Genomic DNA, 18,945 nt, shown 5'->3' on the forward strand with positions numbered 1-18,945 from the left:
CTATACCCCTATCCCCAATTACTTAGATGATTTTCAAAAAAAAAAAAAAAAAAATACGTTACATATGTGTACTTATATATGAAAATAATACTGTGGGCCATGTAGGTCCACGTCTTCGTATAGCCCCCATATAACGGCACCTCCTGATATTCGGTATTTTTGTGATTTTAGAAACATTTTTTTACCGGAATTGTTTAAAATTTGGTATTTGAAGTTCGTAATGGATACTATAGCCCAAGACAGAAAATTGTCTGTGCAGATTCATGTCTTCGTGTAGCCTCCATATGACGGCACCTCCCAATATTCGGTATTTTGATGATTTTAGCGACATTATTCACCGGAATTATTTCAAATTTGGTATTTGAAGATCGTAATAGATACAACAGCCCAAAACAGTAAAATTACATCAAAACAAATCGCAGAACTAGTAGCTTTTTCCAGGCTCCAGATTGGAGCATTAATAGTACAACCAGAGCCTGTCATTCCAAAAGTCGCTTAGAACATTTTAGGTAAGGGACTCAAAGGCATGAATTGACATGTGCAGAGACTTGCTCAAAAAAAAAAAAAAAACACGTACGACTATATATTTCAATACCTTTAGAATAAGCTATTAATTTTCCAGGAAGATCAGATGCATATGAACTATCCAATTTAAATCGATTTTGGAAAAAGTAAAATGTTATTTTATTAATACTCTGTTTCATCTCTACATATTCGTTTAAGAGCCCATAGAGTCGATTTAACGATATCCGTCTGTTGACAAAAGGATACATCATAGAACTTGGAAATTTTACATAATAGTTTAAATGTACATCAGTCCAAGTTTTTCTAAAGCCCCATACAAGGTGAGATTAAAAAAACTGCAACCAATTTCAGACTGCTGTCATTTCTAAGCTTCTCGTCCGACAGCTGTTACAATTATTCCCGTGACAGCTCATTATATTGTTTACAAGCGTACAAAAGCAATTTGGTGAGAATTTTCCAGAAAAATATTTATTCGTGATGGAATTTAAGCGTGGTAGTGTGATTTCTTTATATTTGGCTGGAAAACGAAACATATTCTAAAATTTGATGCTATTTCCGATATTTTTTGCTTTCATTCAATAAAATTTAAAAAAAAAATTAATTGCCAAAATTAAAAAAAAAATTGGCGATTGACTTTGTTGTAGTTTTTTTATATCACCCTGTATACCAGTACCTTCCGATATTCGGTATTTTATGGATTTTTACATTTTTGTTTAATTTTTGTATTCTTAGGTGGTTTTTCCTCCGGTGGTAAAATATTTTCTCAACTTCCCAACGTTTCTGGTATATCGACCCTTTAGAACTTCCACTTTTATTTATAAATATTTTCTTTACCTCATGGTAAAAAATAGACCTTTTCCGAACATAACATTCTTTAACTTGTTATATATCTAATATTGACGCTATCTAAAGAAAGGATAGAACTCACCATTAGTTTCAAATTGAAATATGCTACGTATCTAACTACATAGTTAAACTACATTGGAAAATTTTCTAAATTAAATACCAAATATTCCAATTTGTTTTCTCATCAAATGAAAGTACTTGCAGCGAATTTAATAAATCAATCATCAAATGTTTTATTGTCCTGTGGTATATCAACTGTCAATTCCATATAGGGTTCTCTATGCAGCTGCGACCATCTTTGTGCGACACGAGGATCACTCGCCTTGCGAAATGCCAAACAAGTAATGTGCGGCAATTTTTCAAAACGTATGCGACTAAAACCCAGCATTCCCAGGGAATAACGCCAATTTTTCATAATGGCAGCATTCTTGCCCACATGTTGGGAATCGGGAGTGATAATAATTAAAATACCTTCATATTTCAATAGGTCATAGGCCTTTTGACAACATTGCAAACGTAGCTCCGAACTTGGTATGTATTCCAGCAACAAACTAAAGACTACACATTCATAATAGCTGGCAGGTAAGGTACAAACTTCATTGTGTTCATCCAACACAGTTTTCGGTTCGTCTGGCATAGATTGAACTTGAATTTTCAGGAAGTCCCCTTTGAGGACATCTTCCGTTGCTGGACACAAATCAATGGCAGTTACCTCAAATTGCTGTTGTGATTTTCCAAACGGATTAAAACAGCTACCCACATCCAGCACACGTATTTTCTCCGGCAATGTTTCGAGATATTGACACTGACTACAATCAAAACCTTCCCAAGATTCCAGCAGGCGTTGTTCTCTCAAACGTTTCTCCAGGTAAATGCGTTCCGAGAAGAAATATGCCATACAATATTCGATTGTCCATTTTACACGGCTCCTTGCCATTAGATCTTGATTGGTGGTGTTCGTCTCCCAAATATTTGCCAATTGATGCATTGCCTCTGCATATTCTTGCAAGCGTTTGGTGTCTTTGGTATGTTCCTGCCATGCTTTCTCTGCTCCGTATTGTTTGGTTAGGATGCGTAGGGAGTCGTGACAGGATTTAATTATGTTTGCCAAACGTTTGTGTTCCTCTGTGGCCTCTGTGGCCATAATAACCAACCGACGCCACCGAGAAAAGAAAAAAAGTGAAGTAATGAACAAAGGACACTACAATATGGCAACACTGAAAAGAAAGACAGCACAGAGAGAAAATCGATAATAAATATGGGAATCAAAAGGGAAAGGCGGACAACACAAGAGGAATCAAAACAAAACGGCCGACAACACAAGTGGTTTGAACACATTCACCAAAAGAGCATGGAATTGTAGGGCTTAGTAAGTCGATTTCGGATTTATCGATAAATATGCTTTTGGTGTTGAAAATTTAAAAATTCGAAGTTGACTTTTGCCTATGGTGAAAATCTGAAAATAGACTTTTGCTCTGTTCCAAAACCCGAAAAAAAATTAACAACGATAATCGATTTTGCCATGTGGCTGTATTAATGGTACTATTAATCACTTAAAATGGTAATAAAAACTCTGTTTTAAAACAATTGCTCTGTTCCAAAACATGCAAGAACTTACTTTGTTTTGCATTTTTTTAAAATATCACTAAGAGAAAATGGGTTACCGTTGTTAAAAAATTAACATTCCTCGGTTTTGGAACAGAGCAAATATGTGTTATCGAAAAATATCGGTACAATAAAAACGCAAAATTATGAATGAAAATACTAAATTAAAGTTGACAGCACTATTGCTATGTGTAGAAACTACCGACTACTTTATGTTGGTAACTAACTTGTGAAAAAATTTAATATTACCGATTTTTGAATTATCGAAAAATGTCGGTAAAACTAAAACCCTAAATTATTTTTTTTTTTTTTTGGGTTTTAATTGATTGTTGGATAGGTACCCGTAGTACCTATGTACCAAGACTGGTTATTTTAAAACCCTAAATTATGAATGAAAAGTAAAAAAAAAAAAAAAAAAAAAAAAAAAAAATGAGACTAACAGCATTATGACAATGGGTAGGTATTTCGGTATGATCGTTAACTTGACCAAAAATTAGAATGTTTATTTTACCACATATATCGGTAACTCAAAAAATTAGTTAAAAAATTCCTCCACAGGTTAAGAAAATGCTTCTTTGAACTCATATAAATAATTTTACATGCCAATATTATCAAAAATGGTTATTTCAAGAAAAAAAAAAACTTCGTTCCTTTTGGGTATGCGGGAGCAAGAACATAGATATATAAAGATAGGACAAGTCAGAGAAAATGTGCAACCTTGTGAACCTTGTGTTATTATATCATAACAACATATGCTCTGTTCCATAACTGCAAGAATGTAAACGTTTTTACTATGATAACCGATTTTCCCTTTATGATATCGAAAAAAAATTGCAAAACTAGTAGATTTTTTCAGTTTCTGGAACAGACCAATAGTTACCAACGTTATCTGATTTAAACCACTAAGGCAATATGAAATTTTTTGGAAAGGTCTGTGAAATAGAATTTTAAAGCCATATTTTTTTAATTTTTCCAACTTTTATTTGTCATACGTTTCAGTAATTGTGATTTTTATATTAACATGTATCGGTCATAAGCTGTTACTCCTTTGGTTACTCAATGTATTGTAGACACAAACCATCTGCTCATGTCTGTCTTTGGCGGGAAAACATAAAGGGATCAACAGATCGAAAAACGAAGAGTAGTTTTCTAGTTACCGATTACTTCTTTAAAAGTTTTTAACGAATCTTAAATAAGTTGGCAACGCGTAAACAATCTACTCCGTATAACTGAATTTTGAGAGTACACTGTTTATGTCACTACCCTTTTATGTATTTTAATACTTTTTCTGAAATGGTCGCATAGAAAAAAAAAAAACAAGTAAAAAACAGTAAGTTCGGTCTGGTCGAACGTTTCATGCCCTCCACCTTTGGGTAAAGAAAACAATTTCATCCACTTTAAACTACAAATACAAGTTGATTACAATTTTTTTCTAAGTGTGCTCGATTTCTGCCCATTTTGTGCATGTAATTATTGCTTTGAAAAAATGAAAACAAAATATTTACAAAACCCATGATTGGAAGACACGTACATTGCGGCTTGCGCATTAAAGCTATTAACCAGGGCCTCAATTCTTGTTCTATGAAAATATGAAATGAAAACTTTTAGAAAGGAAAGAAATGTCAAATGAAAAATTGTATCAAGGAAATTGAATGATTGAACTGTTTGGATCATATTTTTGAGAGAAAATCCAGGCATTTCATTCATTTTTCGCGCTATTTAACTCGTTCAAAAATGAGGAAAATGTGAAAAAAAAAAATGAAAACAACTTGTTGTTTATAATTTTAAATGAGTCTGGCAGGAAGCGGGCGTAGCCTCAGGGCTGTATTTCTGCAGTTTTACGAAGCTTTTCTACCTCCTTATTGTATCATAAGTAAGACCTTTTGGATAATGATGTTAAACTTTTTAAAAAACCATAAAGGGGGAGAGGCCGTTGTATGGGGGTCATACCAAAATGAGAACACCCATAGACAATTTTATACTTCAAGGATTGTCATCTACCAAAACTTCTTAAATACCAAATTTGAAACACTTTTGTGGGTAAATGTGACTAGGATTATTAAAATACCGAGTATTTTCAAAGCTCTATGCCGGAGCTAGAACCTATTTTGAACTTCAAATGCCAATTTTTGGACAAATATGTGGAAAATATGGCAAAAATCATTAAAACACCGACCGTTAAATGGGGGATATACCAAAACGTCTACTTATATATACCATCCATTTCGAACTACAAAATACCAATTTTCAGACACATCCGTGAAAAAAATGTGGCCAAAATCATAAAAATACCGAATATCCAACCACAAGTGTTTTGAAATTCCAAAAAAGCAAGAACTTACACCAAAATAAAAAGAAAATAGACTCAAAAGAGCTAAAAAGTTGCTTCACTTTGCCGAAAGTGGTCGATCACCCAAGCAAGCGCCTCGTCGGGAATGGGCCAAAATACCGCAGAGCAACATTCGGGCAGCGTGTGACATGTTTCATTGGCCGTTTGAAGGCTATAATTCGTGTCAAAGGTGACCAATTCGAACAAATCTAAACTTATTCTTAAATTTGATGCTACTTCCGACATTTTTTGCTTTCATTTAATAAAATTAAAAAAAAAAATAAAAAATTTATGGCGTTTGAATTTTTTGCAGTTTTTTATCTCAGTTTTTTTTTTTGGAATGTCTTTCGTTCTGCGATTCCAATCTCAATAGGTGTTTCGACAACTTATCTAGATGTTCATTTTCGGTAAATCCAGTACCTATTGAATGTGCGATGATTTATACGTCGAAATAAGCATTGTTTTCCATGCTGTGGATAAACCCACAATCGTAGGATTAGCGATTATCCTTGCGACAATTTAATCAATTCAGTTTGTAGTGCCTAGTAACCATTTCATTGCTTTCCGATGGAAAGAAATTAAAAAATCATTACCCACATTTTGGACTTTTGATTTATACGTTCGTCACAGTTTCGGCTACTGTGCATAACAACGATAAAGTTTGTCAAAAAATAATTAAATACTAAATAGACCCACAAAATATGAATGCATTTTAATCGAATAACAAGTGTTTGAGCATGATAATTTTTATGAGTTACACTCATAATGGATGGACATGAACGAACTAGTATCGAAAGCCGGGCTAGGGATGGGGGACAGGGCATAGATAAGGTGTTATTGTATTTATATCGGCTATGTTGAATTCGAAAATATTAGGTTTCAGATATGAAATGAAAACGAAGAATATATGAAAACTATTACAGTTCAGTTGAACTTGGAACGTGGAGAAGTGCGGAATAGGTTCTTTAAGGTAGTCCAAAGGGCATTTCGGAATAATATTAATTCGATGGCAACGACAATGATGGACGGACCATCGATCACAGAAAATGCCAAACAATTCGAGGGAAAACGTGAAACCGTAAATGCACAGCAAGAAAAAGTTTGCACAAAGAGTAAGAATGGATGTAGTAAGCTTCCCGAGCCATTCAAAGGTTATGTGGAGACATTCGTGGCGGGCTTGTACATAAATACATTTATGTATTTACCATTTATTTTTTGGTTTTTAAATGGAATTCTTTTTGTAAGTGAGAAAAAATGTGATTGCAGTTCTTTTGAAATTATGTTTTTAATGGATTTTATATTTTCAGATTAATGGAGGTTATATTGGAAAGACTATATTTTTACTACGACTAGCTTATATTTTTTCGCAACACAAATCGAATGCATCGACAGTTCGTGGCATTGGGTATGTAAAATGTGTCATATAAAATCAGTGTAACGTTTTTTACGAAACATATGCTTTGTTACAATAACTGAAGTGTTTTATCGCAAAGAGCATTTACATTAAATATTGTATATGACATTTAAGGATTCATTTACAATAAAACTGTTCCCTGGATTAAGCATCAAGCCATTGTAGAAGAATATAGGTAGATGCATCAAGGCTTAGGAACATTGATATGTCAAAATTTTCAAAATGTTTTGTTAAAAATGAGTAGATTTTTATATGTTTTCTTATACGACGCAAATCGGAGTTTGATTTAATTTGTATCTTTCAACAATTTTTACAAACTTCAATAACTTTTCACTCAACATTTTCAATTTCAATATCAGTTCGACAGTTCATTGTCCGAGCAACTGTGTCGATGCGACTACCTGTATTTTCTACCATGCATCAAACAATTGAAACATCTTTGTGCAATGAGTGGCTGTGTAAATACTGCATAAGGTTATGTTTATATCTTGGCAGAAGAATACAGGTACAGTTGAACTGTCAAACCAATTTTGGAATTGAAAATTTTGAATGATAAAATGCTTAAATTTTAAAAAAAATTTGAAAAATACTTAAAAATAATTTTATATTTTGAAATCGATTTTTTTGGAATTTTTAATGATTCTAAACTTACAAATGTACACATTTTAAATATATTGGCACACAGCTACGCCAAATAAAGATTGTAATATATCACATATATTCTGTAATACATGCTAATTGTATAACATATACAATTATAACATAATAAATAAATAATAATAGTAATAATAATATTTTGGAATCGAACATTTTCAATGAAAAATTGAAAATGAAAATCGGAAAACATATACAAATCTACGTACTTTTTTAAAAACATTAAATTTTTTGACATATCAAAGCGGTAATGCATCTACCTGAATTCCTGTACCTTGGTTTACATCATGGTAAAAAAATAAAGGGTGGTTCATCAACGCTTGGAAATTTTGGAAATTGACAAAAATGAGTAGATTTTTATTCGCACACAAATTACATTTTTTATAAAGATTTTTACAATTTTCAATAATTTTTCATTCAAAATTTTCAATTTCGAAATTGGTTTGACAGCTGTGTCGATGCGACTACCTATATTCTTTTACCATGGTTTACATGATTTTTTACGAAACTCGTCATTTATATTGTAATATCTATTAATTATCATATTTATTTAATTCTGAGATGTTCGCAATACACATTTTCATAATTATGTTTTTTATCGCTATGTTTGTAAATAAACTACTGAGGAGCTGTGTAAGCGATCAGCTGTTTATTACCCTTTTGGATATTAGATGTTTTTTATTGGAAATAAAAAGCCGTTTACAATAACTATTTTAAAGTGATTAAAAATACGTTTCTATTCAAAATCCGTACCCTGCTTAACCTTGGCATTCGAAAATGATAAATAATAAATCTGATTATATAAAAATAATTTATTGATATTGGTCAATTATCGGGGTTAATCCATCAGAAATGTTGTATGTAAACCTAGTTTTTTATAAGACCAAGCTTTAAAAAAAAAAGACTAAACTAAAACCCATGGTAATATTAAGAAGGTAAAGTAATTTCCAATAAGTATATCCATCTCTGCATTTTCTGTAATTGATAATGATTTATATATGCAATGGATTTATTTATCTTGAGAATTGGTTGTTTATCGACCTTTTTATTTGATTTATAAACAATAAGATTTTTTTGAGCTTTAGCTCATTGCACATTGCATTTATATATATTTTTTATTGATTATAATAAAGCAAGTAGATTTTTTAATATATATTTTGACAATAAGATGTTGTCAAATAAATAATTTTGAGAAAAAAATGTATGACTTTCCTTCTTAATTCTACCATGCTTAAATCAAACTATTTTTGGATAATAAAATCTCTAAATTTATTTACAGAGTACTTTCTATGCGCACCAGTGTAATGGCCGATTATTTACGATCCTATTTCCCAATAGAATTGGTTAAAACCGCGGAGTTGCCACCCAATCGAAACTATCTTATTGCAAGTTTTCCCCATGGCATAATTGGGTAAGTTATACCGAAAATTACAAGAATTCTTTATCAGAACCATTAAATGATATTCAGTTAAGAAAAGGTTGAAAGATGTTAACAGATGTTGCTAATTCTCTATAGGAAGCTAACATGGTATTTACACAAGACAAGACAATTATTATATCGTTACTGTCCTTTTTTAAAACCAGTAAATGATAATGTTTTTGTTTTTTAAGTACAAATGAAAAAGAAAAACAAGGTAAAACGTGTTAATAGCAATAAAGATCAAACAATTGGATTTAATAGATGTAGTGGCTAAACTTTGTGTCTTAAGCTACACCCTTATAGCGTGCTATATTTAAAAGTATAAAAAAATTAACGCATGACTATAGAACCCTACAAATAGAATCATGGTAGAAACATACAGGTAGATGCATCAGCGCTTATTTTTTTTTTTCAAAAATAAGTAGATTTTTATATGTTTTCCTATACGACGCCAATCGGAGGAAGATATAATATGCATTTTTTAACAATTTCTCAAAAATTTTATAATTTTTATTCAAAAATTTTACTTCTAAAATTGATTTGACAGTTCATTGTCCCAGTAGCTGTGTCGATGCTATGTATTTTTCTGCTTTGAATATATCCATGATAGAAGAATACAGGTAGATGCATCAACGCTTGGGAACATTGAAATGTCCAAAATTTGTTAATGTTTCTTCAAAAATAAGTCGACTTGTATATGTTTTCATCTTTGGCGCCAATCGGAAATACATTTTTTAGATATGTCAAAAAAAAATTCAATGTTTTTTTTTTTTTAATATAAGTAGATTTTTATAAGTTATAATTCGCGTTTTTCAACAATTTTTACAAATTTATTTTTACAAATCAATTCCAAAATTAATTTGACAGTTCATTGTCCCAGCAGCTGTGTCGACGTGTCTACCTATTTTCTTCTACCATGAATATATCTTATTGTTAAAGTACGTTTACACTTACGTAATCGGTTAGATTACAACTTTCAATTCCAATATACGTTAAATTAAATCTATTCTCACATCCAGTGGATGCACGTGCAATCGAATGACAGTTTAAATCCACTGGATTTGTTATGTGTGCACGGCGTACGAAGTGTCCTATATTCATTAAAGACTTTTCTAATCAACATAATTTCTTTGCTATTTTCAGAACCGGTGTTACCCTCAACATGGCTGTCAGCATTGGAAAATGGTTGGAACTGTTTCCCGGAATTCGTCCAAAAACTGCCACATTGGATATGTATTTTCGTACACCTTTAATGCGTGAATTATTGCGAGCATGGGGCATGGTTTCATGTTCTAAAAAGGCACTACTGTTGCAACTGAAAAAGTCATGCAATCCTCATCATCCGCACAATCTAGATGGTTATACATCAAATGCTGTTGCATTATTGGTGGGTGGAGCTCATGAAGCCATCGACTGTCATCCTGGTTCGTATGTATTGACCTTGAAGAAACGCAAAGGTTTTGTGAAAATTGCCATTCAATCGGGGTATGTATTGGAACCACATGGATGTTTACATCTAGAAAATATACCGGATTTTAAAGGTGAGAATACATAAAACGCTTTTTTGATTGGCTTAAACCATCGGCTGGCTGCTTCGGAAAGGAACAAAGGAGCGTAAGGCCTAAACTCCTTTGCTTCTCTACGAAGAAGCCAGCCGATAACATAAGCCAGTCAAAAAAGCGTTTTATATATTCTCACCTTATGTGTCAATTCCATTGCGTTTCTTTCAAATATTAAATCCAGTAAATTTTATTTGACGTACACGCAATGGAATTGCCAATTGAAATTCACTGAAATTTCGCATATGTAAGCATATTTTAATCTCAAAACGATAGTGACAGATCAGTTATCATGTGCAAATGATGTAATATAAACGTGGACTTTATAGCAGTACTCTGGTAAAAATCAAGTGGATTGCAACTGAAAATTAACTGTCAGTTGGGATCTACTCGATTTAACAATTAATAATGTTCTTTATATTCTATTCAACATGGTAGAAGAATACAGGTAATCACATCGACACAGCTGCTGGGACAATGAGCTGTCAAACCAATTTTGATACTGAAAATTTTAAATGAAAAAAAAATTGAAATTTGTAAAAATGTCATTAAAAATTTAAAACTTTTGACATATCAATGTGCATGTACCTATATTATTCTACTATGACGTATAAGTTACGTAAATCGTATCCATGGTAGAAAAATACAGGTAGCTGCGCCAACACTTGGGAACATTGATATGTCAAAAAAATTGATATGTCTCTTCAAATATAAGTAGATTTTTATATGTTTTCTTGTACGACTCCATTTGGAGCCTATTATAATACGCGTTTTCAACACTTTCTACAAATTTAAATCATTTTTCATTCAAAATTTTCAATTCCCAAATTAGTTTGACAGTTCATTTTCCCAGCAGCTGTGTCGATGCGCCTACCTATATTATTTTACCATACGCTAGAAAATTGACATTTAAGGTCGAGTAAATTTCGTAAATCTAAGCGTACTTTTAGACGCTTTCCATAAAACATGTGAGATTATAATCATGGTACAATAAGGAGGTAGAACAGCTTCGTAAAACTACAGAATTACAGCCCTGAGACTATGTCTGCTTTCGTCAGAATTTTTGCAAAATTATTGTAACAAATTGTTTTCCCTTTTCCTCATTTTTAAAATGAGTTAAAAAGCAGGAAAGATGTATGAAATGTCTGAGTTTTCTTTCAAAAATACCTAAACTATTTAATCTTTCAATTCCAAGGCAAAAATGGTTATTGAAAATATTTTGTTTTTGGTTTTCAAAACAATAAATACATACACAAAATTGGCGGAAGTCGGGCACATTTAGAAAAAAAATGTTAATCAGCTGGTAGCTCTACCCTACCTTTTTATTGTACCATGACGATAATGTTTCTGGTACAAAAAAATGGATTCCAAATTAAATGCCGTTTGAAACTGTTAATGACAAACTTTTAAGGCTACGTTTACATATTAGTCCTTTACCGTGATAATGGATCCATCTGGATTTTTTTGACGTATGTTGACATATATTTTGAGTCAAATTATGAATCATATTGCTGTGATAAAGTGTGTAAATAAAAACGAGTTCTAACTTTTCTTCTTCTTCTTTTAACTAGTTCCCCCATTGTGCCGAGTTTTTCCTTTGGTGAAGTTGACATTTTGGATCAAAAAGACAATCCTCCCGGTTCCAAGTTGAGAAATTTCCAATTATCTGTTAAAAATACATTGGGCATTGCACCTCTAATTGTAACGGGTCGTGGTCTGTTGAAAAATGGCATAGGATTGTTGCCACATCGTAAACGTATTGTTCAAGTTATTGGTGCACCCATCGATGTTGAACAGATGGATAATCCCGACGCCAAATATATTGATGAAATTCATCAAAAATTCATTGATAATATTCAGGAATTATTTGAAAAATATAAATATGAATATTTGGAAAATGCAGAATCTGCAAAGCTTGTTATAAACTAGCGATAGTTTATTGTGTTATAATATTGTAAATAATTTTTGTATAAATAAAATGTTTTAATTTGTGATAATGTGTATGAAAATTATATTTATTTGGAATTATTTAAACGAAGCATTACCTAGCGTTTACATAAGGGAAATTGTCTTAAATTAGAGTTGAGTTTTACTATCACATAAACGTTGGTTCAATAATAAAAGAAGACTAGAACTAAGACTCTGTTTACATCAGAAGAATTATTAGTAAAACATTTCATTCACAAAATTCTAAACATGGAACGTCACAAGCCCCCTGTTCAAGCGCGTATAGACTGTTAAAATGTTAATTTCATAGCGCATACGTCACGTTTATCGTATTTATAAATCCAGTGGAGAATGTCAAATAAGCTTTGGAATTGACATTTGAGATCGAGTGGATTTCATAAGTCTTAACGAACTTTTACTCCTTAATTGGAAATAATCATCAGAGAAACCGTTATAAATGAAGTTTTTATTAGATCTGCAAATAAATAAAGCCTGAAAGGAATTGGACTTCTAAATCACGTTCATAAAAATCATTATAAAATTAAGAAGGTAAAAACATTTTTTAAATAAGAATATTTTCTGTAACTTACCTTGTCAAATTTCACTGCCTAGAAAACAGGTTCCCATCTCTGATTTGTGAGTATACAATGGATTTGTAAATAAACATTTTTGACAATGAGATGTTACCAAATGAAAAATTGTGAAAAATTGTAAACATATTACATTGCAGACATATTGTAAACACGACTACCTTCTTGATTCTACCATGATATAATACATTTGTTGTAAATATGACTACAGCCACCCACTCTGTCATGGTAGAAGAATACAGGTAGTCGTATCGACACAGCTGCTGGGACAATGAACTGTCAAACCAATTTGGAAATTGAAAATGTTGAATGAAAAATTGTAAAAATTGTTAAAAACGCGAATTATAATAACCTCCGAATGACGTCGTATAAGAAAACGTATAAAAATCGACTTATTTTTGACAAAACACTTTAAAAATTTTGACATATCAATGTTCCCAAGCGTTGATGCATCTACCTATATTCTTCATCCATGCACTCTGTCAAGAATTGTTACTCTCTGTCAGAACTTTTCCAGAATTCTCCAAACATATAGGGTGAGATAAAAAACTGCAACAAAGTCAAATGCCATAATTTTTATTTTTTTTTTAATTTCATTGAATGAAAGCAAGAAATGTCGGAAATAACATCAAATTTTAGAATAAGTTTAGATTTGTTCGAATTGGCCACCTTTGGCACGAATTATGGCCTTCAAACGGCCAATGAAACCCTCACACCATTCCCGGCGAAGAGCTTGCTTGAGGCGATTGACACTTTGATATTTTTTAGTGCCAACCTTGCTTTCGAAAATACTCCTGACACAATAGTCCAACGCATTGATATCCGCAGATTTTGGTGGCCATTGTGCGCTGGAAATGAAGCGAGGAACCTAATTTTGTAACAATTCTTGGGTGGCGCGTACTCAGCACGCGATGGTGCTGAGTCCTGTTGGAATGTCCAAGTCTGCGGCCAAAATGTTAGCATGCTTTATACACCCTCCAGCATATTTTCGCGATAATATTCGGCATTTGTTCTTATGCCACGGTCGATTAATACGAGCGGAGAGCGACCATTGGCTGTTATGGCGGCCCACACCATCATTATGGCCGGAGCTTGAGTTCTGGTGGCCAACCGAAGGTGCACATTTTCAGCTGACCTCTTTGGCAAGTAAACACAATCATTTTGTTTATTTACAAACTGCTGGACAACGAATGTTTTCTCATCGGAGAAAACCAAATTCCGCAGTTCACTACTTTCGACCAAGTAAAGCAACTTTTTAGCTCCTTTGAGTCTATTTTCTCTATGTTGCGAATTTTGGAATTTCAATGGCTTTATCCCGAACTCATTTTTCAATATTTTCTGAATGGAAAATTGCGATATGTTCAGCTCACGAGTCATTTTTCGGCTACTGCGACGCGGGTTTCGATTAAGTCGCTTCTTTACTTTTCGAACCATTTCTGCTGATGTTGCTGTTCTAGACGTCGGGCTACGCTACAAGTATCACGGTAACGAGCGATGGTACGAGACACAGAAGACTTATTCACATTTAAATGCTGGAGTGCTCTAACGTGGTTTTCCAGCCAAATATAAAGAAATTACACTATCACGCTTGAATTCCATCACGAATAACTTTTTTTCAGGAAAATTCTCACCAAAATGCTTTTGTGCGCTTGTAAACAATATAATGAGCTGTCACAGGAATAATTTTAACAGCTGTCGGACGAGTGGCTTAGAAATGACAGCAGTCTGAAGTTGGTTAAAGTCTTTTCATCTCACTTTTAAATCCATTGTAAATACGCAAATCAGAGATGGAAACCTAGTTTTTATGAAGTGAAATTTGACATGGCAAATTACAGAAAATGCAGAGATGGGTAAATGACTTTACCTTTATAATTTTACCATGCATACTGCCTTAATTACGTTTACAATTATTAAATAATAATAATAAAATAATAAATAAAATAATAATAATACAACATCGGATTTGCATCATCATTATCAAGACCGTTAGTGCCATGAAATCATTGACAAGGTTCTACATTTCCCAATAAACTGAAAGTATTAATCATCGCGATTTCGTTCCTGTTAGAAATGCCAACTCATCTGCATTGTGTGTACAAATATACATACGCGATAAATCAATTGTACAAACATATTAACAAACAATGACGATTTCTACGAACAAGCGAATGTATTTTATCTATGGCTCGCACAATTTAAAAAACGATTTCGTTTAATATTTTTTTCTGATTAGTTGCGCTGATTAAAATATTGAATATTGAATAATACTGATAAGTACCCTACAGTACACAAGAGAAGAATATAAAATTGGGGCATTGACATACAAGCTACTATATCCAAAATATGTTTGGTTTTTTTGTTTTAATTGAATTGACAGCTTAGCATGTTTTACTAAAACTCATTTGACATAAAATGACTGCTTTAAACTGACACAAAACTGGACATTCAAAATTTTGACCTTCTGTGTGGGAGAAAACGTCGAAAAATGAGTTCGGGGTAAAGCCATTGAAATTCCTAAAAGTGGAAGAACAACAGAAAGAATATGGACTCAATAGAGCTAAAGAGTTGGTTTGCTTGGCCGAAAGTGGTGAACTGCCGAATTTGAGTTTCTCCGATGAGAGAACATTCGTTGTCCAGCAGTTTTTAACAAAACAAAAAAAAAAAATGATCGTGTTTACTTGCCAAAGAGGTCAGTTGAAAATGTGCACCTTTGGTTGGCCAACAGAACTCAAGCGCCGGCCATGGTGATGGTGTGGGTCCCCATAACAGCTAATGGTCGCTCTTCGCTTGTATTAATCGCCCATGGCATCAGAATAAATACCGAATATTATTGCGAAAAAATTTTAGGGGTGTATTAAAGCCTTGGACACTCAAACATTTTGGCCGCAGACCTTGGACTTTCTAACAGGACTCAGCACCATCGCACTCAGCACGCGCCACCCAAGAATGGTTACAAAATGAGGTACCTCGCTTCATTTCCAGCGCACAATGGCCACTAAAATCTACGGATACCAATCCGTTGAACTATTGTGTCTGGAGTATTTTGGAAAGCAAGGTTGGCACTAAAAAATACCAAGGAGTCGATCAATACCGCAGAGCAACATTCGGGCAGTGTGTGACAGTTTTATTGGCGGTTTGAAGGCCATAATTCGTGCCAAAGGCTAAAATTTGATGCTAATTCCTACATTTTTAGCTTTCATTCAATAAACATTGAAAAAATTATGCCGTTGGACTTTGTTGCAGTTTTTTTGTCTCACCCGTAATCGTTTTGATTATTCAAAAATTTTACCTTTTGTGGGGGAGGTACCACAAAAATGATCCGATCTCTACCATGTTTATAATATATATAGAGATGTACCAAGTCTGAATGGAATCGGATGTTACTTTCACGTTTTATGAGCTTCATGGATATTCAAAATGTTGACCCTCGATGAAGTGGATCGATATTATCCATTATCGCAGGATTTGCAAAGTTGGAGCAAAATTGGATTTTCCCTTCTCTTTATGTGCAGTAAAATATTTTTTGACAATTTTTACCTTTTTTTGGGGGGGAGGTACTGGAAGAAGTGGATCCATATTGCCTTGCTCAGAAGTCGATCTAAGTTTGATAATAATAATCGTTCGATCTAAGTTTGATAATAATAGTTCGATGTACCATGTATGGACCAAGTCGGATATTCTCTTCGAGAGTTATTGTGCGCATCAGCCAGCCAGACGGATGAACGGACATTGCTAGATCGACTTAAAATGTGCTGAAACGGATTTGGTCCAAAGAGTCCTAGGGTCTAAAATCGTTATTCCCTACTCCTATTGGTTAGTCATGAATACTTCACAAAGAAGCAACTGCTAGATGTACACCATGGTAGAAGAATACAGGTAGTCGCATTGACACAGCTGCTGGGACAATGAACTGTCAAACTGATTTTGGAATGGATAATGTTGAATGAAAAATTATTGAAATTTGTAAAAATTGTTGAAAAATGCATATTATAACAATCTCCTATTGGCATCGTATAAAAAAATGGATGGATGGACACCTTCAAACCACTTCTAATGCTACGTTTACATTAAACACATATTCGTAACAATTGGTCTGTCGTGGTCTATTTTAATATATTATGGTAGAAGAATACAGGTAGTCGCATCGACACAGCTACTGGGTCAATGAACTGTCAAACCGATTTTGGAATTGAAAATCTTGAATGAAAAAAATTGTAAAAATTGTTGAAAAATACATATCATTACAACCATCGTACAATAAAAAGGTAAAGTAGAGCTCCCAGCTGATTACAATTTTTTTCTATGTGTGCCCGACTTCTGCCAATTTTGTGTATGTATTTGTTGTTTTCAAAAATAAAAACAAAATATTTTCAAAATCAATGATTGGAAGAAACTTAAATTGCGGGGCGCCCATTAATAATTTTAACCAGATTTGCCATGGAATTGAAAGATTGAAGACTTGGGAACATATTCTTTAGAGAACATCCAGGCATTTCATTCATCTTTCGCGATATTTGATTCATTTTAAAAATTAACAAAAAAAAAATTAAATAAATGAAAACCACTTGTTGCCTATAATTTTGAATAATTCAGACAGGAAGCGGGCATAGCCTCAGGGCTGTATTTCTGTACTTTTACGAAGCTGTTCTTGTGAACATATTCTTTAGAGAACATCCAGGCATTTCATTCATCTTTCGCGATATTTGACTCATTTTAGAAATTAACAAAAAAAATATTAAATAAATAAAAACCACTTGTTGCCTATTATTTTGAGTAATTCTGACAGGAAGCGGGCATAGCCTCAGGGCTGTATTTCTGTACTTTTACGAAGCTGTTCTACCTCCTTATTGTACCATGATTACAACCTCCGATTTGCGTCGTATAAGAAAACATATACATTTCCATGGTACAATAAAAAGGTAAGGTAGAGCTTCCAGCTGATTACAATTTTTTTCTAAGTGTGCCCGACTTCTGCCAATTTTGTGTATGTATTTTTTGTTTTGAAAAATAAAAACAAAATATTTTCAAAATCAATGAATGGAAGAAACATAAATTGAGGGGCACACATTAATAATATTAACCAGATTTGCCATGGAATTGAAAGATTGAACACTTAGGAACATATTATTGACAGAACATCTAGGCCTTTCATTCATATTTTGGGCTTCTGGACTCATTTTAGAAATGAACAAAAAATATCAAATGAATTAAAACCACCTGTTGCCTATAATTGACAGGAAGCGGGCATAGCCTCAGGGCTGTATTTCTGTAGTTTTACGAAGCTGTTCTACCTCTTTATTGTACCATGTACATTTCTATTTATTTTTGATAAAGCACTTAACAATTTTTGACAATGTTCTTAAGCGTTGTTGCATCTACCTATATTCTTCTGCCATGTAATATATTTTAAGTGAAATATATCGAGATCCAATAATGTAAACCACCTTATTATTGGAAATTCAATGACAAATTCTCATTAAACACAAAAAAACTATTTTTGAACTTTAAACTGTATTCCAGAGATTACACATTTTGCCGTTATCGAATTCAATCTTTTGTGTATAATTATTATATTGTCTGTTGCTAGACGTCCAGACCCGCTCAAACTATTGTAGGTTTACTATATAAATCATTAATAGAGCAAGAACAAAAATCCCAACTGGGCTGATAAGGAGGACTTTGCTAAAAATTTCACTTTTTATTCGAAAAAAAAAAAAAAAAAAACACACGAATAGTGATTAATAATCTGTGAAGTGTTTTGACTGGCGGTTTTAGGAATATTACGCGTTGTTATGCCTAGATAGGTGGGTAATATTTACTGCAGCAAATGTCGACATTGAAATATGTTCGAGACGGCGTTTTTTTTGGTGATAAGCATAAAACGTGTAGCTAGTTGCACCTAAACACTTAAATTTGACTGAAGTTTATTATTAGACTTAACGACAAAAGTGTGAAAAACACATTTGGGCAACATGTGATTGAGGAATGCAAATCTTAATTTCTTGAAATGACTATGGAATTTGTTCTATTAGTTCTATTTTTTTTTTTGATTCTGG

General features: G+C 33.0%; 2 protein-coding genes across 2 annotated transcripts; one reads left to right on the forward strand and one right to left on the reverse strand.

Annotated features, from left to right (window-relative positions):
* Positions 1-1,579: 1,579 nt before the first annotated feature.
* LOC101893866 (S-adenosylmethionine sensor upstream of mTORC1) lies at positions 1,580-2,695 on the reverse strand. Its single transcript, XM_005184356.4, has one exon. The coding sequence runs from the start codon at positions 2,513-2,515 to the stop codon at positions 1,589-1,591; it is 927 nt and encodes a 308-aa protein (XP_005184413.1). The 5' UTR covers positions 2,516-2,695; the 3' UTR covers positions 1,580-1,588.
* A 3,492-nt stretch (positions 2,696-6,187) lies between these two features.
* Positions 6,188-12,345, forward strand: LOC101894040 (diacylglycerol O-acyltransferase 2). Its single transcript, XM_005184357.4, has 5 exons — positions 6,188-6,545; positions 6,613-6,710; positions 8,653-8,784; positions 9,937-10,278; positions 11,924-12,345. The coding sequence occupies exons 1-5, from the start codon at positions 6,213-6,215 to the stop codon at positions 12,279-12,281; spliced, it is 1,263 nt and encodes a 420-aa protein (XP_005184414.2). The 5' UTR covers positions 6,188-6,212; the 3' UTR covers positions 12,282-12,345.
* Positions 12,346-18,945: the final 6,600 nt, after the last annotated feature.

This window comes from Musca domestica, unplaced genomic scaffold (genome assembly GCF_030504385.1).
Source record: "Musca domestica strain aabys unplaced genomic scaffold, Musca_domestica.polishedcontigs.V.1.1 16, whole genome shotgun sequence".
In the NCBI taxonomy this organism is placed as follows: domain Eukaryota; kingdom Metazoa; phylum Arthropoda; class Insecta; order Diptera; family Muscidae; genus Musca; species Musca domestica.